General features: G+C 30.0%; 1 protein-coding gene across 3 annotated transcripts; it reads left to right on the top strand.

Annotated features, from left to right (window-relative positions):
• Positions 1–28: 28 nt before the first annotated feature.
• On the top strand, positions 29–27,868 carry LOC145944512 (spondin-1). Of its 3 annotated transcripts, none has more exons than XM_083052875.1 (17): positions 29–179; positions 6,451–6,655; positions 13,161–13,404; positions 13,657–13,843; positions 14,033–14,227; positions 19,108–19,231; positions 19,375–19,505; positions 20,369–20,558; positions 21,194–21,365; positions 21,762–21,993; positions 23,669–23,882; positions 24,204–24,374; positions 25,075–25,197; positions 25,397–25,542; positions 25,765–25,843; positions 26,064–26,129; positions 26,446–27,868. In XM_083052875.1, the coding sequence occupies exons 2-17, from the start codon at positions 6,454–6,456 to the stop codon at positions 26,619–26,621; spliced, it is 2,652 nt and encodes an 883-aa protein (XP_082909001.1). In that variant the 5' UTR covers positions 29–179; positions 6,451–6,453; the 3' UTR covers positions 26,622–27,868. The 3 variants fall into 3 exon arrangements, with proteins under 3 accessions (XP_082909001.1, XP_082909000.1, XP_082909002.1); XM_083052874.1 differs by having other exon boundaries at positions 21,762–22,095; positions 26,446–27,084; XM_083052876.1 differs by lacking the exon at positions 25,075–25,197 and having other exon boundaries at positions 21,762–22,095; positions 26,446–27,072.
• The last annotated feature ends 127 nt before the right edge of the window (positions 27,869–27,995 follow it).

Here is a 27,995-nt window from a genome sequence, read left to right as displayed (position 1 = left end):
TATTAACTCCGGCTGCGAGAGTCATAGTTGTCAGTCAGCCGAAAATCGGCGGCGGTGACAGACGTGTTTTGTATGTGTTCGTGTGCATCTTTTCCTGTCGTGTTGCAAAACGCACGTGACTTGTAGAAACCGGAAGAAAAAAAGTGCAGCGTATAGCAAGTGGTACGAGCAACGTTGCGGTGAGTACATTTTTATTTATTTTCGACTTTGCAATCTATTCTCGATATCAGCTGTCAAAGTTGACAGCTGATAGTGCTCGACTGTAGTCGACAATTTTGCATTTAAAATAAATATGCTTAGCTACCGAATATCAGTTATCTGCCATGAAGATTAGTATTATATATATATAATAGATTAAATATTAAATTAATCTAATATAATACTTCTATTTCAAAAATATAATTTATATAGTATTTCTCGAAATGTCATCTTTTGGTAAAGAAAAGTACATGAATGTCATCACGTTTTTTTAATGAATGACAGATGCGATGCTAAGTATATCTCGAAGCTATTCTTTGTACATTTTTTTCAGAGTTACTGCATGTATATATGGTTTCTCGTAAAAAGAGTCCTTTGACACGATGACTAAATATAAATGCTGATATAGTTAGCTGTACTGTTAGCTGTACTAATTTATACCGGTGTTTTGAATGAAACTCGAATATGAAAATAAAGAATGAAAAAATAATGATACACACATATGTGATGTAACATTTACGTATAGATAAAATCAATATTAAATTAAATGGCTTAAAAAATAAAAATAATAAGTAAAAAAATTTTTTTTAAATGAAAGAAACGAAATTTTAATATCTGACAAAATATATATCCTGCGTAAATATATTATTTCTATTAAAATTATTGAACTTATATATGTGTGTGTTTATATATATATATATAATTTAATGAAGGATAATAATAAAAAGTAATTGCGCGTATCCCGATTGAAATATTTGTTGCCGCTTCTACTCGATCGGCTTATCGACTAGTCGAGCGTGCTGAATGCTTCTCTCATGCACGACTAGGCACCTTATTCGAACGTATTGTCAAATCGTTCGTAGGGACAGATAAGGAAAGCAGGGAGGGACGCAGACAGGAGTTGCGTCCGCAATGCAACATGGATAGGTTGGATGAAAAACGATCGAACCGCGGTGATTCCTGTGCCAGCAAGCGACTGCAGAAGTGCATTTTCGCTTCTTATGTGAGTGCTGTCGGGAATATGTGTCGCGCCGGATCTTTTTTGCGAATCGGCGAGACGAAAATCTGCTATCCCGGCGAATTGCGAATTAATGTTCGTGCTTTGGTATCGCTTTTAACGATTTTAACATAAAATTGTTATATTATAATAAGTTCAGGATAGAGCGTTGATTACGAAGGCTTAAATTCCAGATTGCACTAACTCCGAAAAAAGATAAAAAGATCAAAGTGTATATCAAAATTTTTTTATAAATATTTTACAATATTTCTTATAAATAATTGAAAAAAAAAATATATGTATACACTAAACATTTTAAATTTTAACTTAAAAATAAAATTATCATTGCTTCAAATAATCATGGCATAATCATGAAACAATCAACCATTAAAGTAATGATTTGATAAGTGTTGGTGGAATAACATTTTCAATAAATACCATGATAATTTATTAACTATTTGGCCATTTAATTCTGGCAACTATTAATAATAATTATTAATAATTATCAATAATTAAAGCAGGGAGGATACAATGTGTGCGTTTTCTATGTATATTTTTGAATATTTTTTCATATTTGTTTAACGAAAAATTTCACATGTCAAATCGTTCAGTCGTTGAAGCATCGATGAACGTTTCGATACACCAAAATAATGTCGATGACGGCATTTATCCGGCGCAGCTACTATTTCAAATGAAATATCAATGCTTTATTCGCAAGCTTTCACCGAACAGCTGGATAGTTCAAATTTTTTTTTTAGAATACTTATACATTCAATACCGGTGTGCAATATATTGATAAAAAAACATCAGCTTTTATACATCGTTGTTTGAAGAGAACAGCTTTTTATATTCTTTTATATTTTTCTATATGAAAAAACAAAAAAAAACAAAAAAAAACAATCAAATAATTTGTCGACATGAGCTTTAACAGAAGTGTTTAATATGTACATATGTGCATTTTTATATTAACTCTCGGAAGTACCATTTTGTTAAGTTATTATGTGATTAAATATTTGCTTTTAGCTTTTAGTATACAATCGATAAGTAATTGAAAAGTACCTTTCTCATATATTGCGCGCGTGCGCGATTTCTATAATTTTATACAATACTATACATTGTAATTTCTACATTTCTGTAAAAATATTTATGTAATTAGTTATTAATTACTTATATAATTATTTATTAAATTTTTGTGCAAAAAACCTGCACTTCGAAAGAAGATTAATTCGAGTCCAAAGTTTACTGTGACATATAACAGACACATATTGTAGGAAAGTATTCTGTCAAGTCCTAACATGATCGAAGCGCAATTTCCTTCAGAAAGCATTCAGTAAAACAGAATCCATGTTTTATAACAATATAAAATCTTCGGATCGCGATTGTTCGTGGAAAAATACATTTAGAGAAAAAGAGAGAAAAAAAAGAAGGAAAACTATTTCGAGAGATGAGGGAAAAGGTATAATGCGGGGATATATCTCTCACGGCGCATTTCACGAAATTATTAAGGCTTACAGTATCTCCGCCGTTAAAGATTAAATCGTCTATTTGAGGAAAGCATGAATACGTCTCTTCCTTTCATAAGCGCTCTATCTCGCGATGTCGAGCCTCGTAATATCGCCAAGACGATCCTTGCCCCATTCATCGGGCTCGTCGTTTTTCTTCCAAATTTCCAAACCGACATATTGACGTCGCTTGCTGGCAATCCGTCGTTCGGAATTGCGCTTTCCTCGATGTAAATCCCACCCCTAGTTTCATCACGCTTCGTTCCGTCATCCCTCTTACACTCCGCTGTTTATTCATCCGGCAACCTCATTTAACTCGATAACGATCAGCTTTGATCCCGATAGAAATACGAAGGTAGTAAAATTTAGATGGACTCTCCCCCTCGCCCTTCCCTTTCTCTCTTCGTTCACAAATTAATTTAAATACAAAACAAGTATCCGAAAAATATAATAAATGGATCTGTAAAATCATATTATATTAATTAAAAGCATCTAAACGCTTTTGATTGAGATTAAAAATGCACACACAAGTTGAAAATGCACTGTAATTACAAAATATATTGCTTAAACCGATTAATTCTATATATATGATTCGGTATAAAATAAGGATATCATGAATTAATAAATATTAAATTAACAAATACAATGAGAAACATCGTCATCTATTTGCTTGTGATACAAAATTTTAATAGCGTTATACGTTATTCATAGCTAAAGAGCTTAATTAATATATATTTATAGAATTAATGTAAGTGGGATGATTTTAATCGACATCAAGTACACGGCGGAACAACACAATAATTTTTTATAAAATAAATTTACTGAATTTGTATGGCGCGAATATTGATAAACTTTGCAAGACTAACTGATGATCGTATGTACCACATTAATACGGTGAATAAACCCAGATTTTGATAAATAGATTTATTATTCCGTTTGATTAGCTTTTCAGTGATTGACAATATAAATCCCTGAATACAAGTGAGGTATTTTATAAATTAAACATGATATTTACATACTGTGCACGTGTATGTTAATAAATTTTATATAAAGTTATTCAAATATAATAAATGCGTATTTATTTAATAATTGTCAGGACTTTATTAAAATACAAATAATTGTTATTAATTAAACTATTTATTGTTACCTTTTTTATTGAATATTTTCATTACTTTATATAAATTCATGAATTTATGCTTTTCAAAAATGAGAAAAAGATAAAGAATTTAATGATTTTTTTCTGCAATATTTTCTATGCAAATGATCGTAGTATAACAATAACGATAATAAAATATAATTATTTTATATTATTATATTTTCAATAATTCTGCTTTATTTTCAATGTAATTCAGAAATTTTCTGCGGATAAATCGAAAACGTAATAATATAATTTAAAATAATAATATAAATTTCGGCAATATATAAGCGTCTCATTCAATAAAATCATAATCGCAGAGAAAGTCAGTTCTCCCTTGACAAATATTGTTTCTATTGGTACACAGTAAGCGAGGATACAACGAACAGGGCAGAACGCCAAGCAGAGTAAAATGCCATGCCCTATATACACCAGCTTGGCGCAATATATTTAGGCACTTGGGATTTATGGTTAACCAGCTTATTAGAGACCAGTGATACTCATGGATCGATACATCACATGGTGTACAAGCACCGTGTTTCTTATCTCGCGCATTGATACGATCGCGAATCTGTACTATTGATTATCTATTGCAGAAAAGGTGTGCAGAAAGATGTAATTGCATAAAAATTTAGTAACAATAAATAATTTTTTTCTTTATTAAACCGTTGCAAGTGCAGTTGCGACTTTATAAAATTTGAATCATTGATTGTTTCAATTATTCTGGCCGTAATGCAATGCATAATTAACCATTTCACTGATTCTCATTTTCATTTAAATAAAATATATTTATTAATATTCTTTGGTCATTAATAAATACGTGCATACTTCTTTGATAATTAATAATTTTGATGAGAGAGATACAAATATTTATTATATTTCACAGTAATTATTTTATGATATTAAAAAAGAAGATTACTTGGCATTATATATTTATTATTTTTTAATAATTTTAGTGTGTGATTTTTAAAACAATTTTATTATACTATGTAGCATTAGCATAAAATTTGATCTAATTTTTTATTTAATATTTTAATGTAATATTGCTTGTTTTTTACTTTAATATTATAAATATTTTATTTTAAATTGGAGATAATGAGAAAAGTTGATTTCAAATTATTAAATTATTAAAAAAATGTTTTCATAAACTACTTATTTATATCAGAGACATTTGTCATCTTTATCACACCATTTCGAATAGTTTGGATGCACGATCGTTCAATGAACCGAGAAAAGCGTGAATAATTTTACACATTTGTTTTGGCACCAAGATTCTACCCCACGATCCGTGAATGACTCAGTCAGTGCATTTTCAACGGCGCTTTGTTATATCGAGCACGTGATTACCGCGGCAGCAATTGTCTCACGTATTGACATCACTCTAACTTATGGTCTCTCATTTGCATCACTATACATCCTCGTGTTCGCGATCTCGCAGTTGCGTTAAAATGGAATGAAACGATATTTCGCGAGGTCAAATTCGGAATTGGAATCGTTATTTTTTTCTACACTTCTCGTCATGTTTCCAGCTTTTCAATTAAATCCTTTTCGATGACACTGTCTTTTCAGATAAAGCGTAAAAAATAAAAAAAATTAATTTGTTTTATCAAGTGTAAAATGAAAAAAATATTGACTTTTATATATGATTAATTTAAAGATTAAATCACTTTGCGTCAGAATGACAGTTCGCAGGATCAGATCGAATCGATAATTGGGACGATCGGTTTCCGATCCTACATCTCTTTCTTTTTTCGTCGCGATGTGACTTCGGCGAGTTCTCAATTAACTTTTTTGGATGATTTTCTTTCGAGACACGTTAAATTTAAGAAATTTATTATCAGATAAAATAAAAAATCGATTCAATGATTTAGGCATCTTTGATATATATTTTCTATCGTGTATCTTATTCTTTGATATTCTGCAATATTAAAATTTACAATGGTTTTTCAAATAATCACATAATTGTATAACGATTTTTTAAATAATCACGTCGTATGCGTTCTCAATCATCTTGACAGGAGTGAGAAATGTTAAATTCGTTGACATGTTACGTCGGGACGCCGGATTATTTTTCCCTTTGCTTAAATTTTAATTAAAATGCATAACAGGGAAATAAACGAAGAACGTGAGGATGTGCAATGGACTTTTAAACGTGAGGGAGATTAGGAATTGTCGGTTTCCCTGCCCGAAACTAATTTGCATTTTAATTTTAAATATTCTTAGTCGTTTAATATTTTTTTCAGTTTTTGATATAAACTGTAATTTAATTTTTTTACGCCAAAATTATCTAGCCAATAAGCATAATTAATGGACATAAAAGTGAAAACAATAATAATTCGTTTAACTCCTCGATATTCAGCAATCTTAAACGAAAATGCGAAACAGTACTTCGAAGCTACGACAAATTACATAGAATGCTCAAAATAAAATAAATATATCCTTTCAATTATATTTATTTGTTCGACTAAAATGATGATTTAAAATGAAAATGTTTGATTTTACTGTTTACACTGCTGCTATACTGTCTATATTATATACGAGTCATTGTTAGAGCATTATTAGAACTGTTATCGATTCATAATAATTACATATTGATGTGCTATTTTCCTTGTTTATAGGAAATGTACAATATTGGAATTGCATATTGTGCTACTTTGTTGCTGCTTGCTGCAGTAACAAGCACAAATTCGACAAAATGCTCCCGAACCATAGAGGGTACCACTATGTCGCGCTCCAACGCCGAAGGGAAATATCGCTTTTTTATGACACTTTTCAACAGGACCGAACATGTATATGCATATATGCCAAATACGCGGTATAGTGGTAAGTAGACACATATTAGTCGTGAATAATTATGAATAGCGCCGCAAATAAATATTGAAATCTCGATATAATTTTGGTGAACCTGATTGTTTATTTATGTACAAAATGGAAAATTAAATTCTATAGGACATTAATCGCATTTTATTATCGTATGTAGAAAGAAAATTGCATTTAGCGTAAATTATACCTATATTTATTACACATTGCATGTGTACTTGAATATGTTTATTATACTGTATTTGGATGTATATGTGAGGAAATGTCCGATATTGACAAGTTACCGAAGTTGTGTCAAAGTCAAGCATAACTTTGATCATTAACTCCGTCAATATCTTTCGCTAGTCTACGTGATATTTGAATGTTGCTGAGCTTTGAATATAATCCGTATATGAATATATAAACGTTTGCTGACATGGAATTATAAAACTCTTAAAAATGTCAGATATTTACATAAATCGTCGACATGCTTTGAAAAAGATTTTACGACATTGATGAAATAATAAACGAATAATAAATTACGAGATGTAACAAGTGTGAAAATGATAAATTAGAAATCAGAAATCATGGTAATCTGCGAAAGGCAATCTAATATTTATATATTATAATATTTACAAATCATGTAAATTATATCTGTTTAAATCGCTCGGATAATATAAAGTAGAAAAGAATGTGTGATTTTATCGATGTAAAAGATAAATCAATATATAGACAATAAGAGAAAAGTAGAGAAAGTAGAGAAAGTAAATTTATCCGCGAAATCCGAAAAGCACGTCTCATGTAAAAGAAAAATTAATATAAAAAATATGAAGAGATCTTTTTTTCTTTATTAAATTCTCCAAGTTGAAGGAGATAAAATAGATTTCACGATCATACATTTACATTGACACCGAGGAATTGAAACGAAGAGGTCATTGGCATATCAATTACCAGCATTTCGATGATCGCGCAGCTCTGAAACTCAATGCGCGAGCTGATTTCCTCGCGCGGCTCTACACCTTTAGCGGTAATTACGGCAATTACCAGAGAAGACCGTAGATCTTTAGACGTCGTAGAGAGAAGAGTTTCTGCGCGTCTTCCGGCCAGCAGAAACCGCGCTACGGATTGAAAGACCGGGTGGAGATTCGGGAAACGACGCTAGAAGATCGAAAAGGTCATTTTCGCCTCGAAAGTCGAGATAAATGCCACATGAACGACCCGCCCAAGCAGCGATGAACTTTGACCGATTAGCTTTGTGACAGTTTTACGCGGCTGCGGTTTGATAATCGTCCTTCGTCACTTTCGGAAGCTGCGCAGATTATACAAGATCTATCACTATATAGAATTTTATTGACGGATTCTTTGATGAATTTGGAAAGAGAATTTTTTTCTTTTACCGAAAATTGGATTAATATTTTAAAAAATTGAATATTTTGATAATTAAATATTGTATTAAATTTTTATATCTTTATTTCTTTATATCACAGAGAGAAAATAGTCTATGACTGATTACATTCTATTTATAAATCATATTCTATATAAGTTAAATTTATTTAAATTTTTTAACTTTGTTAAAAAACCCTCTAATTTTAAATATTCATAGCATTAACTAGTCATATATTAACATTGCAATCAGTTGCTATCAGTTATAATAAATAATTATAAAAAATGCCTTATAAATGTGTATCTAAAAGTGTATATAAATATATATAAATGAATATATGCATATACACACTGTATATATATACATATATTCAGTTAAAGTAATATTTATCTTCACATAGAAATTATCATTTTATTTAGTTACGTTCCTCCGAGGTGTCGATACATTTTTCAAGCTTGACTGCATAGATATCTTTACAGCTTTTTTTCGCGTCTTTTATATCAAGTATCATTAACTCGCGCGACATGATATCGTTAGTTGGATCAATGACCGTAGTCTCAGGTCTCTTCTGTCTCGACAGGTCGAAGTAGATATCCTTGATATGACCCTCTCGTACTTTAACGAGAAATTTTTCTGAATAAAATCATCCAATCACATAGAACTTTACGATGGAATATAGCAGAGATTTATGTGTGTTGCACGAGATCTCTAATGGTTCGAAGAGGAGACTTATAAGACCTATAAAATATAATTGCTCAATATATAAAGATTGATTAGCTACTTGATTTTTCCGCGTAAAATTCTGTTTTAGTTATTTGCACAGATATTACTCTAATATAAATTCTTTTTTTATTAATTAGTTGATTATGCAGTTTAAAAATCATTTTTTTCACGTATTTTATTTGTTATTTTTTCTCGCATTTCCTCCCGTCTCTCTCTTATATATTTTTAAAATAATATCTATTGTAAAATTATTTTTATTTCAAACAATTATTTTTTTTCTCAAAATTTCCTCATTGTGAGAATATTTTTGTTTGTCACGAAGCACAAAATATAGCAGAATTAAATCAATTCTACGCGTCGATATTCATAAATTCCAGTATTTCCTACGGAAACGTCTCCATTTATCTGGTCGGCGACCCGAGTGCAATAAAATCCGTTTTCTCTCTCTCTCTCTCTCTCTCTCTCTCCCTCGATCTTTTCGCGAAACTTAACTCTTCGCGCAGCTCTACTAACGCATGCAAATCTCGCGGGGCCAGTGAATTAATGCGTTACGTAACGTTGGCGGGATGCCAGGTGTGAGACACCGCCGCGTCGTGCTGCAGATTTAACGCGAACGTGCGGACTCAATGGCCGGCCCGATAAAATTCTATTAAATCGCATCGACCGAAGGAGACGCCGGTCGACCGCGCTCGCCCCAGGGGGTTAAATCCCGAAGAAGAGGCCGGCTGGGAAAATTATTACGCCGTTATACCGTAACGGAGAGTGTCGCGAAACAATGTGGTGAGAGATAGTAAAGGCGGGTATAATCAACGTATACATTAACGTTAATTACGAGTCTTTTATCCTTTCTTCTTTGTCTGTAGAGTGATTGAAACTAGAAGTCCTTTCGCGTATTACATATATACATAGATCATTGTGTCCAGAGTTTTTAATTTTTTCTCAATGAAAATATTGAGATACATTTAATTGTTGAGTAATTAATTTTCTTAATGGCGAAGAACAGTTTCATGATTAATCAATATGAGACTTAATGAGAAACTGTAACTGTTGCAATATCCGTTAGCAGTAATTGCAGTTTCGTAGTATATATTTTTCCATGATCTATATCTCGTAGTTGTAATTTAGAAAAGGTCAATGAATCACTAAGCGCAAGAGTAAATGGAAGCTGTCGGTGCAACTGACGCTGAAAATTACCTGCAGCATTAATTAAGTTTAAACAGCTAAATTTTCATTTTCTTTTACACTAAACCCGGAACAACGCCATTTAGGAAAATAACGATGACAAGTCAATTAGGAGTCCTTAATACGGTCGATAATTATTATTTTAGATCTCTCATACTGATGTTCTCATCGATTAAGTCAATTTTCTTATTTTATTATTATATATATGTACAAATTATTGTAATATGAAAATAAATTTCAAACTGCACCATATTTTTATGCAATTATTCATAACAATATATATAACAAGGCCGCATGAAAGCTTATGGATTTTTCTTCCTCGACGAAGCAAACCGACGATCTATATAAGTAGATAATCCAGCGTGTGGTCAGACACATTTCCGTGCGCACTCTACTAAACTCTTTTTCCACTACTTTACCTGAACGAATGAGCCGAAAAAAATTAATGTAACGAATCGCGTGCGTCGGAAAACCCTCGTAGATTTTTCGTCCGCGAGTTATGTAACTTTGAATTCGATCAGATAGCCAATCATTTTGCGCTGTCATCTCACGACGCCGCGATTTCTCAGCTGTTCGCTCTGTCAAACTTATCGTCAACCACGGAACGCCGGAAATTAGTCGTCGTCTCGGCCCGCGATTATCCGAGGAATTTCAGCCACGCAGCCAGAGATGGCGACGATTTTACGCATGCGATAATTGTAAAGCGCGTATACCCGTCCGTTCATTATTATTCGAGATTGATTAATAATTCATTGCCGTCGTGCTATCGTCGAGCGTTACGCGTCCGTCCGACAAACCCTATTGTCTGATTTTACATGCAATCCGCTTTGTTGTGAATGAAAAGTTGAGCCTTCAGCGAACGAATTTAACACAAACACTAACAATAAGCGACGAATCGAGTTATATCGCGTGTATTGTTACAAATGTGCAGATACAAAATGCAAATCGAATCCAATCCAACTCTTATCAAATCGAAAGAAGTGAAGAGAGAAAAGAGAGAGTGAGAGTTTGATATCTGCTAAAATCAAATAATTTAAAAATTGTCGAATACTTGAAATTGATATCGATAATTCTAGTTCCAAAGAAAGCAGACGAAAAAAATCTCGAATTATCAATTTAAATGCATTTAATTATTATTATCGTTATTATTATTATAATAAGAAAAATCAGATTTATGTCTTGCGGAAAAAAAAGAACAAGTTTAACCAAAATTTCTTTAGATACGATTAGTTAAAAATAATATATAAGAGAAGAAAAAAAATTGCTGTAATCTTTGTAAACCTTACCATCGTATTTCTGATGTGAAACATCGAGAATACTTTTCGGACATTCTCGAACATCGAGAAGTGTCGTTATGTCGGAAATGCGATACTTCGACGAAGGTCTTAGTTAACTGCGTTTTTGTCGTTAATTCTTCTAATTCAGGGTTATGGGAATCATCATGCGGGAGGTAAACACAGACGTCATGACTCATCGTCATCGTTGACGTAATAAATTTAAGCTTCGATAAATACCGGCAAATACAGGATATTGATTTAGTTGTTTTTTAATTCAATTAATCATATTATAATACGTGGTATTGTCTGTAGATAATATGTTAAATCGCTCATATATACTTTGTTGATATAAAATCGCGTAATTATTCATTCATTCATATATAAAAGCGAGCATAATATGGCTGCAAGCAACATCTTTTATTTTTTATTAAAATTTTTTATTCGTACGTGAACGTATCTGTTAAAAACAATTAGCTATATAAAGCGATTAAAGAAATTACATAAAATGTTATAATTTTATTTCGTGTAGCTGGAATTGTTAACCCTTTCAAATTTAATTATACACATCATGATTATAATTAATTCTCAAACACACAATTAAATTACATGATGTGTGTGTGTGTGTGTGCAATTTATTATTAATCTTTCTTGGAAGAACTTTTTTAAGATTTACATGTAAGTCTCTTTATGTATATAAAAGTACATAATTCAAGAAGACTTGTAACACCAGAAGCCATACAGTTTCAAACAGCTGAGTACATGCTATACCCTAGAGAATGACCTGCGAATGCACAACCTTGAGGCTAGACTATTTCGCAATGCATTTAGATGTTTTTTTTTTTTAAATTATTTGCATAATTCTCGTGACATTTCTTATCATTCAAATTCTTTTGAATGTCATTTTAAGTTATATAACAATAAACCATTTTAAATTTGCTAAAGCATAATTCTGTCGAGGAAATTCACTAGAAATGTAAATAATAAATAGACTCGACAACTTGACCAAAACTTGAACAATGTTCAAATAAGGTCGCGTGAATTGTAGCACATTTACATATGTTAAAGAAAATTTCGTAATAGAGAAAGAAATATACAAATCCCCTTGAACGCAGCAGCGGATTCACGGTGTGTCGTGTTTAATCCATGCTATAAATAGCAAGTCAGTAGCCAAGCTGATATATATTTGTATTATGAGAACACGAATATTCCTGCGATACATAGAAAATCTATAAGTCGATATTTATGCATATATTCATACAACATCTTCATATCATACATCACAATAAAAAATTATTGATTATCTTAATAATTTTAGTCTTCTTATTACTAATTTTTAAAGAAAAAGAAAGTTTCTTGGAAAAAATTCATAGATAAAATACGCAATAGTACTGGAGAAAAAAAAAAAAAAACAAATACAGTGTACTGATTTTTCCTGCAAAGTGCATTATTCTGTTTTCGAAAATTAAATCAATATTCTGATGCATCAATATTCTCCTTCATCGAATTTGTTTGTTTTTTACGTCTCCTACAAAAGTTTTACTTCGATCGCTTAAATTTTCCTTTCTAGAAGTAGAAGTGCAGAGAATTTCTCACTCGTAATCAATTACGAACTCCGCGCAAATAAAACGAAAGTTTCTCGTATCTTCTTTTTAACCGAACTATTATGAAAATTTTTGTAGTAAAATTTTAAAATATATTTTATCAATATAAATTAATATCAAGCCGCGTAGCGATAGAAAATATATAGATATATATTGTTACATATCGCGATTTTTATTAAATTATTATTTTAGCAAATTTTATGTAAAAGCATTACATATATAAAAGCATTTTTTCGTATGTATTACGGATAAATCTACAAACATTAATTTATAAATAATGCACCATCAATTCAAGACACATTGCGATGATTTTATAAAACGAGATGTGTGCAATAGTAAAGAGAGATTGTCGATTATTTCAGTGGTCCTACAGGCCGATAACTCTGATGAGATGCACCGGAAGTTCACGAGATTCCTCATATCCGCTGAGACCGAAAGTGCGAATGAGACGGCCGATGCCGGCGCCTTCGATTTACAAGATGATGCATTGACAAAATTCGCGGATAATTGCGCGAACGCGATCATCGAAACATCGAAAGTATCAAAGGAAGAAATATCTGTTATTTGGACTAGTCCTACCGAAGGTAGCGGTTGCATTCTAATCAGGTGAAGCGCAGTACTCTTATTAATACAATGCACAAAACGACACAAAGATGATATATATATTCTGCGAGATTAATATTAATTAAAGCACATAAAATAAATTATATATATATAATTAATATATTTATACATATGCTTTAAAATAACATTTTATTGAATTAAATCTGAATTTGAAAGAAACAAAAAAGGATATTTATTTTGTATATTTGCGTGCAGATTATATTTATTCCCTATTTCTTTTTTTTTCTATTGCAGAGCGACGGTGGTGGAAACACCAGATACATGGTACATGGATGACTCAAATTTAGTACTTACTATGTGCCAAGATTCAAAAGCGGAAGCCGATCGTGAGGATCCGGTCTTAGATCAATGTTGCGCCTGTGACGAAGCAAAGTACGAAGTCACCTTTGAAGGATTGTGGTCGCGAAATACCCATCCCAAAGTAATTAAAACAGAAAGTAATTAAGAATGAATGGATAAATAAAGATAATTAATTGAGCTCAAGTGAAAAATAAAATCTGTGTAGCGCTCTCTTGGAATACTCAAAATCGCGAAACGATCGATCGTTTATAAAGAGCTTTCATATAATCGATGCATTCTCGAATTTATGATTATATTTTTCTTCTTACAGGATTTTCCTAGTAAAGGTTGGCTAATTCGATTTTCGGATTTAATTGGAGCATCGCATACTAATGATTATAGATTTTGGCGATACAGTAACAATGGCATGCCATATACACAGGCATCATTCATGGCTAGTATCGGGTTGCGACAGGTTGCTGAGATTGGGGGAACACGCAAATTAGAATCCGAATTAAAAGATCGGGTAAGAAATATTTATATTCAACAGCTAGATGAAAGTTCTATAAAAACTTTTAGTCCATTTTGTCATATTCCTGGAAGGAATATTAGATATATTAGATATTAAGCACTTAAACTTATTCGTGTGCTTTTTGTTCCATTTATATCATAATTTAATTAATTTGTTATTTTTAAATGTAGTGATGAGATATAAATATATCAAATTGAGTATATTTTCACTAAAATAAGAAAGATATAGTTGTAGATCCCTTTCTAAAAAAAGGCATGTTATTGACATTGTTGTCGCTTTTCTGCGATACTAATTGGCTGTCTCGATTCGCGTTGTGCATTATATTCATAGCATCGAGCAGCTGTCATCGCGAGAGTTAGCAGTATGTTTGACAGTTTGTCCAAAATAAAATAAAATAAAATAAAAAGTATTGTAAATAAAATAATATGTTATAATATATAGTTATAATATATGTATACTTTATCCGCGATTAATATTTTTTGACGCAGAAATCAGCTAATAACTGTCAAAAATATAAATCGAATTTAAAATATTAAAACATTATTATTTTATTTTATTTTATTTTGGACAAACTGTCAAACTGCTAACCCTCGCAATGACAGCCTCAATGCTATGAATATAATTTACAATGCATATTGAGGCAGCTAATCAACATCACAAAAAAGAGGCAACTTTTAGGCAGCTTGCGAATACAGAATTATGCGCGATTGCATTTTAAAATCAATGGACTATTTTATTCTCAATTTAGCGTCAATATCTCATAAATGATTAATTTAACGCTGCTATATCCTTTCGCGTATATATTACAGATTGTTTCGAAATACACTGTGCACAGAGATGAAAATAAAGTTGAAAAAAAATCTATTTTCCGAAAAATTTGGAAATTGTTTGACGTCTCTTCTTTCAGCGACAAGAAGAATTTTCGCAAAAAAAAGGAACACTCGATCCATTAGCTTAAAATTAAAATTTCACAGTACAGATTATATATATATATAAACTTGCGAGAATTGACTTGACATACCTTTTTTAAAAAAGGCCTAGAACAACACAAGCTCGCGCAACGTGCGCACTATTCTTCAAATTTATTTATGTTAAAAAGAATTATACAGAAATCAGCTGATAACTGTCAAAAAATATTAATCGAGTTTAAAGTCCTATAACATTTTATTTAAAACATATTATTATTTTAATTTTCATAACATAATATTATTTTAAAATTTATTTAGCAAATTAACGCTTTAATCAGCTGATGTATGTCAAAAATATTAATAAAGCATAAATTGGCTAATTAAAATTTAAAATAATAATAAATTATAAAAATTAAAATAGTAATATGTTGAAAATAATAAATTATAATGCTTTATCTAGGATTAATATTTTTTCACAGTTATCAGCTGATTTCTGCGTCAAAAAATATTAATCGCGGACAAACTATACATATATTATAACATATGATTTTATTTACAACATATTATAATTATAATAATATATTTTAAGTAATATAATATGTTATAATACTTTATCCGCAATTAATATTTTTGACAGAAATCAGCTGATTAAAACGTTAATTTGTTAATTAATTTTAAAATAAGAATATGTAATAAAATTTATCAAATAATATGCTTTAAATAAAATGTTATAGTACTTTAAACTCGATTAAAACTTTTTGACATTTATCAGCTGATTTCTGTCAAAAAATATTATTCGAGTTTAAAGTATTATAACATATTATTTATAACATTATTATTTTAATTTTTATAGCATATTTTTATTTGGGCAAGAACATATGTATTTAGATTAAAAAATTAACTCCAGCACGATTATTTAAATATCTCATATTACTTATATGTGTCATATTTAAAAAATTATGTCATTAAAGCAAATGAGCTGGGGTTATTCCAATCGTTTTAATATCTTATTTGGGCAAGAATATATGTATTTTGATTAAAAAATTATTCATATATATTCATAAAAAAATTATTCATACATATTCATATATATGCATAAACATAAATGTACATACATATTCATATATATGCATAAACATAAATGTACATACATATTCATATATATGCATAAACATAAATGTACATACATATTCATATATATGCATAAACATAAATGTACATACATATTCATATATATGCATAAACATAAATGTACATACATATTCATATATATGCATAAACATAAATGTACATACATATTCATATATATGCATAAACATAAATGTACATACATATTCATATATATGCATAAACATAAATGTACATACATATTCATATATATGCATAAACATAAATGTACATACATATTCATATATATGCATAAACATAAATGTACATACATATTCATATATATGCATAAACATAAATGTACATACATATTCATATATATGCATAAACATAAATGTACATACATATTCATATATATGCATAAACATAAATGTACATACATATTCATATATATGCATAAACATAAATGTACATACATATTCATATATATGCATAAACATAAATGTACATACATATTCATATATATGCATAAACATAAATGTACATACATATTCATATATATGCATAATCATAAATGTACATACATATTCATATATATGCATAATCATAAATGTACATACATATTCATATATATGCATAATCATAAATGTACATACATATTCATATATATGCATAATCATAAATGTACATACATATTCATATATATGCATAAACATAAATGTACATACATATTCATATATATGCATAAACATAAATGTACATACATATTCATATATATGCATAAACATAAATGTACATACATATTCATATATATGCATAATCATAAATGTACATACATATTCATATATATGCATAAACATAAATGTACATACATATTCATATATATGCATAAACATAAATGTACATACATATTCATATATATGCATAAACATAAATGTACATACATATTCATATATATGCATAAACATAAATGTACATACATATTCATATATATGCATAAACATAAATGTACATACATATTCATATATATGCATAAACATAAATGTACATACATATTCATATATATGCATAAACATAAATGTACATACATATTCATATATATGCATAAACATAAATGTACATACATATTCATATATATGCATAAACATAAATGTACATACATATTCATATATATGCATAAACATAAATGTACATACATATTCATATATATGCATAAACATAAATGTACATACATATTCATATATATGCATAATCATAAATGTACATACATATTCATATATATGCATAATCATAAATGTACATACATATTCATATATATGCATAATCATAAATGTACATACATATTCATATATATGCATAAACATAAATGTACATACATATTCATATATATGCATAATCATAAATGTACATACATATTCATATATATGCATAAACATAAATGTACATACATATTCATATATATGCATAAACATAAATGTACATATTTTAAGATAAAATCCTCTGTGTTTATTACTTACAAAATATTATAATTTTAATTATAATAATATGTTGTAGATATGTAAATAATATTATACGAGTATGTTATAATATATTCTTTTAATATAAACTTATTTGTCCGCGATTAATATTTTTTGAAAAAAGCAGCTCATAACTGTCAAAAATATTAATCCAATTTAAAATATTAAAACATATATTATTATTTAATTTAATTTAATTTTGGATAAACTGTCAAACTGCTGATCCTCGCGATGATTGTCAACAATAATTGCGGGAATCGATTTAACATGTTTTTTTTTAGAAAAGGACTAGAACAACACAAGCGCGCGTTATTCTTCAATTTTATGTTAAAAAGAATGATACAGAAATCAGCTGATATAACTGTCAAAAAATATTAATCGAGTTTAAAAAGTACTATAACATTTGATTTATAACATATCATTATTTTACTTTTTATGTCATAATATTTTTTTTAAATTTAACTAACGCTTTATTAGTATTTTTTGACAGAAATCAGCTGATTAAAGCGTTAATTTGTTTGCTAATTAAATTTTAAAATAAGAATGTGTTATAAAAATTAAAATAATATGTTTTAAATAATATGTTATAATTTTCCTTAAACTCGATTAATATTTTTGACAGTTATCAGGTGCTTTCTATCAAAAAATATTAATCGCAGATAAGGCATTATAACATATTATTTACAACATATTTCCATTTAAATTTTTATAACCTATTATTTTAAAATTTAATTAGCAAATTAACGATTTATTAGTATTTTTTGATAGAAATTAGCTGATTAAAATGTTAATTTGTTAATTAAATTTTAAAAGAATAATTAGTAATAAAAATTATAAAATAATGTTTTAAATAAAATGTTATAGTATTTTTAAACTCGATTAATATCTTTTGACAGTTATTAACTGATTTCTGTGAAAAAATATTAATCGAGTTTAAAGTAATATAACATTTTATTTAAAACATATTATTACTTTATAATTTTTATTACATACTATTATTTTAAAATTTAATTAACAAATTAACGCTTTAGTCCAAGAATGATATTTTTATATAAAGTTTAAACAAACTTTATATAAAAATATCATTCTTTTTATATAAAATCGAAGAATGGCGCGCGCTTATGTTGTTCTAGTTAATTAAATTATAAATGATTAGAAAATATCAAGTGAAAAAATAAGTATTATATAAATTTACAAAAATTCCAGAAATTTCAAAACTCCTAAGGAAATTAATTTTCGTAGATACATACATGTTCATTAAAAGTCATATAAAAATATAATTATAATATAAATATAGGTATGTGTAAATGATTAGTAGACATTAGGAATTTATCGCTTGTAGAGTGAACACATCAGAACTATAATTAAAGCAAGAGGAATCAGTTATCCGAATGTGACGGGCAGAACTTTCGCTGTTTTTCGTGTGGATCGCAAACATCATTTAATTTCCTTGGTTTCAAAGATCGGTAAGATTGTTTTTAAAGGAATATTAAATTATAGACTTATTTAAATCTTGAAATAAAAGTGCTACTGTTTCTTTCAATATTTAAGACTTAAATGAAGAAATAATTTTTCTATTTTTCAATAAATTTTCGATTTTTCTTTGTAGATCCTTCGCCTGATTGGATAGTAGGCGTTTCCGGTTTAGAACTGTGCCTGCCTAATTGTTCTTGGACAATTCACAAGGAACTCAATTTATATCCATATGATGCTGGCACCGATGATGGTATTACATATTTAGTAAGCAAATATATATTTTTATTTTTCATCATTTATAACTCAAGATTGACATTTTTGTTTCGATATTTTTATAAAGAAAAAATCGATTCAAAAATCGACGTAGATAAAAAAAAATTGATTCAAAAAGTATCCTATATATCCATCTATCGCGATATAATCAACGATATTGTGATCGTTCTTCTTTTTAAGTTGTTCTCTTTCGAAATATTTCACTATGCTATGTATAATTTGCGTATCAGATCTCGATTTATTTTTTTTTTCGCTACAACATTTTTCATGTTACGTGAATTTTGCATCGATAATTCGACGAGATGACCGATAAAAATTTCATGTCCACTTACGCTTGCGCGACTTCGTATGTTTCGTTATACAGGGTATAATAAATTTTTAATTCTCTGCATATCAATGCCTGCATATATTTCACTGAACGGTTGCACAAGTTGTTCAAAACAACAACAAAAATTTCATCATCTGTCAATATCAAAGGATCGTATAATAATCTCTAAGAGTGCGGGAGAGTGCCTGATTCTATCAGTTCACAATCTCGATCGCAGACTGGAATCGCTGACGTCGTTGAATTTTACGCTTCCTCGGCACTCTTCCGACGAGTGAGAATTTACCTCGTTTTGTATAACCTTTTCTATTTGAAAAATATCTTTTGAAAAATCTTGTTTTCACGCGTTATTTGTGAAACATTTTTAATCATAACAGATTTATTCATTATTACTGCGCCGCATTTGTTGCGCATTGTAATATCTTAAAAAATACAGAGAGATACGAGGAATAATAAATCTAAATAATAGTAAATTCGATTAGATGAAACGAAATATTTGATTACTTTGTTTTATTATTGTCTTAATTAGTCGCCGGATACGGCGACGGAACCACAGGAACCAATTCGACGTATCACGTCGACGTATCCGAATGACTCGAGATCACCCTTTTACGATCCATCTGGTCTGGATATGAAACCCATTGCGAAGCTCTACTTGAACAGACAGAGATTGTATGAGAAGACCTGCGATGACGCCGGTGATACTCTAGCTGATGCAGGTACCGTTCATTCAAATAAAAAGATTAACAAGTATCACTTCGTTTAACAGAAGCTACTTTTTTCTCAAATGTGCTTGTAGAAAATTTATGACAGAGATTAATTATACCACTCGAGAATTTTATGAAGCATTAGCATCCAACTATAATTTTCTCAGTAACATAAAAAAATTTTAAGGCTATATAGAATTTTAAAACGCTGTAGTAAAAAAACTCGCGAATGAGATTCCGTAAAATTGAACAATTAAGGCATAAAAATAACATTTATTATAAATCTCCATGTTACGTAAAGATTCATATAATTTGTCTGCTATTATTTCCTAAATTGTTTGCCAAAGCTTTTAAATGGAGTAACAGATTGCATAAGAAATTGTTTCTGTAAAAGACGTTTTCTGTTTTATGCGTTTATAAATCATCTACATTAACATTTCATTTACAATATATTATTTAGAATTTCCATATCATAAATAAACATTGCATGATTTTATTTTATATATAAGTAAGATATTGCGTGAATCTATTTATTTGCAGAATATAATATTAATTAGTAATGACATAACTCTTGTTTCAAGCGTCTTGCAATGACATTTAAATATATACAATTTATAAGAAAAAGTAATCAATTATTTCGTGTATAGAGGCTTGCAAAGTGACGTCCTGGGGTGAATGGAGCACGTGTTCGGTCACCTGTGGCAGAGGCACTCAACTAAGGCAACGTCATTTTCGCGATGAAGCCGCTGCCAACGCGAATAAATGTGTCACACCTCTTACGGATCGAAAACCTTGCTATAACGCACAAAGCCCGTACTGGTAATGAACGCAATAGCGTAATTTTTACATCATAATTAAGACCTAATCAATTCTTTCAACCATCAATTTTTTCAATTTTCCTCTTTTATGGTATAAATTGCACAAGTTTTATTTTTTTCATATTTTTCTCAAAAAGATCTCGTATCTCTTCTGTGTTATATTTTCTCTCACGCGTATATGTATAATGAAACAAAATTCTTCTATTTTCCCATCTATTAAGAGTGTCAACACTTTTATTTATTTTTCTCGTACTGTTAATAGAAAAAAATTTTTAACTATTTCTGAATATATAATAGAGAGAATCTATTTACGCTGTCTGGCTGATATAATGACTCGTATTTTATATTATCGCAAAATGATAACATATAATTCAATATAATTGACATAATTCACTAGCACCGGTAATGGTCGTCACGACGGTCTATTAGACAGCGAAAAGTGCGAGCTGACTTCATGGAGTTCGTGGAGCTCGTGCTCATCTACCTGCGGCGAGGGCAGCAGAACGCGATCAAGGAACTTCCGGCAGAAGAAGTATCGGAAGCAATGCAAGGCCGTGCCGAACGGGCCGCAACTACAGCAGTCGATCGATTGCGAGAATGAACCTTGCGAAGGCGAAGACATGGAAGAGGTAAGGCAACGATTGAATCACTTGAACGTCGATGATGAGGATGAGGACTATGCCGGTGAGAGAGCAGACAGGACCGGAGAGATAATCGAGGAATGGCTGCAGGTACGAAAAGATCAGGGATATCAGAGCTGATAGAAATCGATTTCACCGACGAAACTGATTGAAATATACTCGATTTCGCGACTCGAATATGCGAATTAAATTCTTTATTATGGCAGTTGCAAAATGTAAAAATAAAATATAAACTGCGTGTGATTCTAGAAAACAAATATTCATATATATATAAAATTTTTAGTATTCTATGATAAAAATCTCTGATCTCTATAAGATTTCTTCATCTCATTTATCAAAAATTTTTTAGCATTAATATAATAATATAAAGCTTAATATTATTATTACGAATTAAGCATATAAATTTTTATTAAGATCTATAATTATATATATTACTTTAAGAAAAAAATTAAAAATTCTGCTATTTATATTTATATCTTCGATGATTAATACGTTAAAATTTAATTATAAAATAATTTCATACTCCATCGATTCATTAGAATAACCGCCGTTGAATTTATATATGAATTTATGTCTCCTGAATTTATTTCGTTGGTAAAGTTGAACCCGATCTCTAAATTGCATTTAATTGATATTCATTTCCTATGTTTCATTCGAATGTAAAATACATTCTGCCAATTTGAATCAGATTCGTTGCAAAAGTTTGTTCGTGCTATGACTCTAACTACATTCACGTATTCTATCTAATAGATATCAAGCGAACGTCGTTTCCCTACGAAATACAAAAAAGGATAAACGATTCGCTCGATATGTATTAAAATGAATTTATCAGCTTTGCTAAGTATTAAATCATCAGACACAGCCAGAGCAACGATAGCTTCGCACGAGTAATCGATACCTGCACCATTTCTCGTAGATCCATCCATGGCACTGGCATCCTCACGTAAGTTACACGATATCGTAAGAAAAGAAACTTGCATTTCAACGTGCACAAAATTTAATCATATTTTTCATAAAACGTCAAAAAATGGAGAGAGAATATCCAAAAATCAATATACATTAATCATTTATCTCTATTACTTTCTTATACGAAACACATTGCTGATATCCTAACTAATAAATCAATATAACGCGTTCTAATTCAATAGCAATCGCTAATTACGATCATAAGTTGCACACTATTGCTACTTCATATAGGATATGTAATTACCATGTAATGAATATTACTTGTGTCATTACATTTACATGCCATTAAATCAATTTATGGCATTGCAAACGTAACATTGCTAATAAGCAAATAAGTAAATTTCATCGATCGATATGAAAATTGGCAATACATAAGCAAGGATGCAGAAGCAAAATTCACATTCATAAAATTTTTTTATACATCTTTAGAAGTGCAATGTCATTATACTCTCTTAATGTACATCACTTTCAAGCGACAGCTAAGTAATTCATGAAATAAAATTGGATTTACATGAAAATCTGCGCGTTTGAAAGATTTTTCAAACGTGATCTTTCACTCAATTTTTCAATAATACGCAAATCTTGGGAAATAAAAGAGAATCGATGAGAGAAAAAGAGAGTTTCGCTTCTACAATCCTCTTGATTAATATCTGTTTTTATCATATTGATTAATTAAAATCTAATTTAATTGACACAGAGATGTCCTGCGGATCGCTACACCGAATGGTCCATATGGTCGCCGTGCAGTTCCAGCTGCGGACCCGGTGTCAAATTGCGATCTAGACTACACAAAGGCATATACAGCGGTTTGAATAAGGACGACGGTGACAGCCATGAGGAATGCAAAGTGCAGCAGGCGTCATGCGTAGCTGAAATTCCGAGCTGCGACTTCTCGAGAGAAGAAGCAGAGAGTACGTAGAACGTTTACTCGTTAATTTTTTGGAAGATTATTTAATAATATGGCTTAAAAACGAAAAATTATACAATGCCGAAAAAGTTCAAACAATAGACCTTCTCAATTCATAATAAAAAAATTTATGATATATAAAATAAATAAAAAAATATTGCCTCGTATGGAAATATTTTCCTAAAATTTTTAAATCAGAATATCATTATTGAATCTCATGATTTCATTATTGTATTTCGTCTTCGAGCATTATTAGAATTGTACATCTCACCGTTTTATTATCTCAGTGTCATAACTATACAACGAAATTGTCATTGATTTATAGAGATCTGCAGCGAACCCATGGAAAAAGGACGTTGTAATTCAAACATATTACGGGCTTATTTTGACAAACAAAGCAGTCGCTGCCATTTATTTAGCTACTCCGGATGCGATGGTAATCGAAATAATTTCCCGACTGAGCAGGATTGCAATAATGTCTGCGGTAATTTCCAAAGTAAGTTAACTCGATCATTCGATATCGTGCATGCCGTTCGTTCATCGTATTAACAACGCATCATGATAATGTTATTAATTATGAAACTCCGTACACATGCACCGTTTGAAATTTCCTATCAATTGCTATCTGCGAAAGCAACTTTCGTAACCAGATTTGTAACCATACATTACAAATTATACACGGAGAGAATTTTCTCTTAGAATTTACCCTGAAAATCATGGTAATCATGGGACAATATGGTATGGAAAGAATTTTATGAGAATTTCTTTGATTAATATTTTTATCACAATAAAAATAATAATATCTATCACAATAAAATATAAAATATGTTTGATTAATTTTACTAAACTGCATGGTAAAATTACTCAAACATGTTTTATATTTTAACGTGTAGATATTATTATGTTTATTGTGATAAATATTAATCAAAGAAATTCTTTCCACACCATATTGTCCCACGATTACCATGATTTTCAGGGTAACTTCTAAGAGAAAATTCTCTCTGTGTACAAGTATGTTTCTCATGTCTCTTAAATGAAAGATTTTAATATCAATTATAATATAACATTATTTTTTTTTTTTAACGAAGATAATTCGAATAATGGAAAATTTAAGCGATCGAATTAAAAGAGAACGCGCATTTTTTTTCACAAATAACCATTTATTATACTCTGCACACGCTTACTAACCAATTCAGGAGAATTGAAGGCGAATCTATCAGCAATCATGAAAAATCTTAAGGTGTCTCTTAGCAGCGTCCTCAGCTATCATATTCCCGTGCAGGAGCAACGTAGCACAAAAGCGAAGAGAGCTCAACACGGTGATAATTTGTTTTATGCAAAAGTTACTCGACATTCTTCTAATGAATAAAAAAAAGTAACATTTACAAAGTGAACCTCCATATTATGCTCTTAACGGAAAATGGTTCAAGGGAATTTATAAGAATCATTAATTGAGATAAATGAAATGCACGGATATTTCTGCCTCGTTAAAGATCATCTCTGTTCTCTTTCTCACAGAAAAGGAGGATTTTAAAGGCATTCAAGCAGGCAGTCAAATAATGGAATCGAGTGAGAACAGTAAAGTGGATTGTCAGGTCTCTGAATGGAGTAAATGGTCGCGTTGCGAAAGCTGTCGTGGATATAGTATGAGCACCAGGGGGACGGTATTGTTATAAACTTTTATTCGCATAGACATTTATCGCATTTGTCGCATTTATCGATACTTATCGTACGAAATAAAACTAATGATGTTTTAATGAGTAATAAATGTTGACAATTACTTTTCTCGATTTATTTTAAATGGATGCATAAGCACTTTATTAAATTAATTATAAAGTGAAAGAATAATATATATCTCATGCATCATGTGATTATCTGACAAGCAGATTCCAGCCCAAGGTGGGGGTAAAAGCTGTCCGAAAAAGCTTATCCGAAAAAAGAAGTGCCATAAGATTCCGCCATGCTGTGAGTATTAATATTTCCTCTAATTTTTTATTATGATATAATTTATCATTATAATATTACGTGCAAATATATTTACACTTTACTAAATTATTTTTAAAAGTCTTGTATGCTAAACCGCGGAAACGAACAAATTTTTAGATCGAGCTTCTCTTTCTCACATTATTGAATATATAGAAATAAAATCAGATTATTTTATAAGTAAATTTTATTATTTGTTTAGCTCTACAAGGTGATGGAATAGGTCGCCGATTTCATCGAGACAAAAATACTGCAGTCAAGGATGAGAGTAAGTTTTCTATCGCTTCAAATAAAAATATCATTTAAACTTTAAAATTTCTGATTTCGCAATTTGTCTGATTAAAGTTTCATGACTATTTTAATATAAAAGAACAATATATACTCAGAATCTGAGAGAACAAGAGTATATAATCGATATTAAACGAATATAAGTACTGTGGTCAAGTAATTAAGGCAATAAATACTTGTTGATTTATATTATTGTTGCTTTAATATTTGATTTGCCCGATAAAATGTAAATTATTGAAAGAGGGTAATCGCGTAAATTCTGTTTATTATATAACTATCGCTCGCCCTGTGCAAAGTTTCAGTGAATTGCAAAGTGACACCGTGGTCATCGTGGTCGAGATGCAGTGCGACCTGCGGCGAGGCGTTGCGAACTAGGGTCAGAAGTGTGACGGTGCAACCGCGCGGATCCTGGGCTAAATTCTGTCCGGCTTTGGCGGATTTTAAGAAGTGCCGCAGGGTAGATTGTCCGTAGTAACGAGCCCGCGTGTTCGCGTTCTATCACTATTCTATCGATGAGCATATTACGATTTGCACGGTGCGTCTGTTTCGAATGTTGGAATTTATATGACCTTCTCGTTAGACTGATTACTAGTGCTACACACTCCTTTTTACATACTATAATGTAATTAAAATCTCTGAGTGTGTGCAGGAAGGATAGAAATATAGATCTGTAGCGAAGTTATCGAGGAATAAGGATAACACTGAACGACAGCAATATTTTATCTTATAAAAGTTCGCACACTTTAATATAACGAAAGTAACAAAACAGTTAATAAAAGAAACAGCAGATAAAATGACAAAGTCATATTTGATATTAAATTTATGGATATTTTTAGAGATTTTAGAAGAATATTTTATCTCAAAACCTATTCTCAACTGCGTTTATGAGTTATATGTATTAAATATCATTCCGTGAAAAATTAATAACAGAAAATTTGAATTTTTTTTGTTTCAAAGTAAAAAAGATTAAATGGTTTTCTTCATACGTAAGATAAAAAACAAAAAATAAATGTAGTTGTGTAAAACAGAACAATTGATCGTTATATTGCGAAATATATCTGAAGTGTGTGTAGCGTGATATATAAACAATTTGAACCAATACTTAACTATAGTACTTAAGAGATGCATTCATTATTTTGTATAGAAAAAAATAGAAGTCTATTTGTAATGCTTTTGCAAAAAGACTGTACTCAAAAGAAAAACGAGATTTATTATAGACTTGTCTCTATCATCATCGCATAATTATGTTTATTCTCTGTCCTCCAGTGTAATTTACTACGCACAGGAAAATCGTGCCATTTGCGAATTATTTTGTGACTCGCGTCATGCCGATGCTGAATTACTCAATAGTATATTTAATACGATTTTTACTTAACACGTGATTTAATAACGCGTTATTTTCCGATGATATTAAGTTAAGGCAAAATGGATTTGCATTCCAATTGCGTCAGTTGTGCTTAGAAAAGAAAAAAATATTAGAATTTTCGTAATTATTATATACTCTCGTAAAGTGTCAAATACTCAGATAGCTTTTCGTGAAGGCAAATCATTATGTATGTCATTTGACATCTACTTAACACTACAGCAAAAGGATCAAAGCTGTAATATAATATATAGCGCAGTAACATTACATCGTGTAAGAGTCCCTTTTTAGCTGATAGACAAACACGTGAGAACACGAAAAAGACCAATTGTAACAATAACATTTATTTGTACGTACATATATCGTCATATTCGTGGCATTTATTATGCATTGCAGATCTCAATGTAAGACCAAAGTTTGTAATAGTTTCTGTTAAAATAATCAAGAGAACCCCCATATCTTAAAATAAAATTAAATTAAATG

The sequence above is a fragment of the Prenolepis imparis genome, unplaced genomic scaffold (assembly GCF_030444845.1).
Source record: "Prenolepis imparis isolate NDT839.2.m4 unplaced genomic scaffold, iyPreImpa1.0 SCAF_13, whole genome shotgun sequence".
Lineage (NCBI taxonomy): Eukaryota > Metazoa > Arthropoda > Insecta > Hymenoptera > Formicidae > Prenolepis > Prenolepis imparis.
Note: the sequence above shows the minus strand (reverse complement) of the source record. Positions and strands in the feature narration are given on the sequence as shown.

What these genes read in the sequence shown, in the direction of transcription:
- LOC145944512 (XM_083052874.1), top strand. Translation starts at nt 6,454, where the DNA reads ATGTACAATATTGGAATTGCATATTGTGCTACTTTGTTGCTGCTTGCT. An exon ending in CGCGAAATACCCATCCCAAA is followed by an intron (nt 13,844 to 14,032) that starts GTAATTAAAACA and finishes TTCTTCTTACAG; the next exon opens with GATTTTCCTAGTAAAGGTTG. An exon ending in GTATGAGCACCAGGGGGACG is followed by an intron (nt 25,543 to 25,764) that starts GTATTGTTATAA and finishes TCTGACAAGCAG; the next exon opens with ATTCCAGCCCAAGGTGGGGG.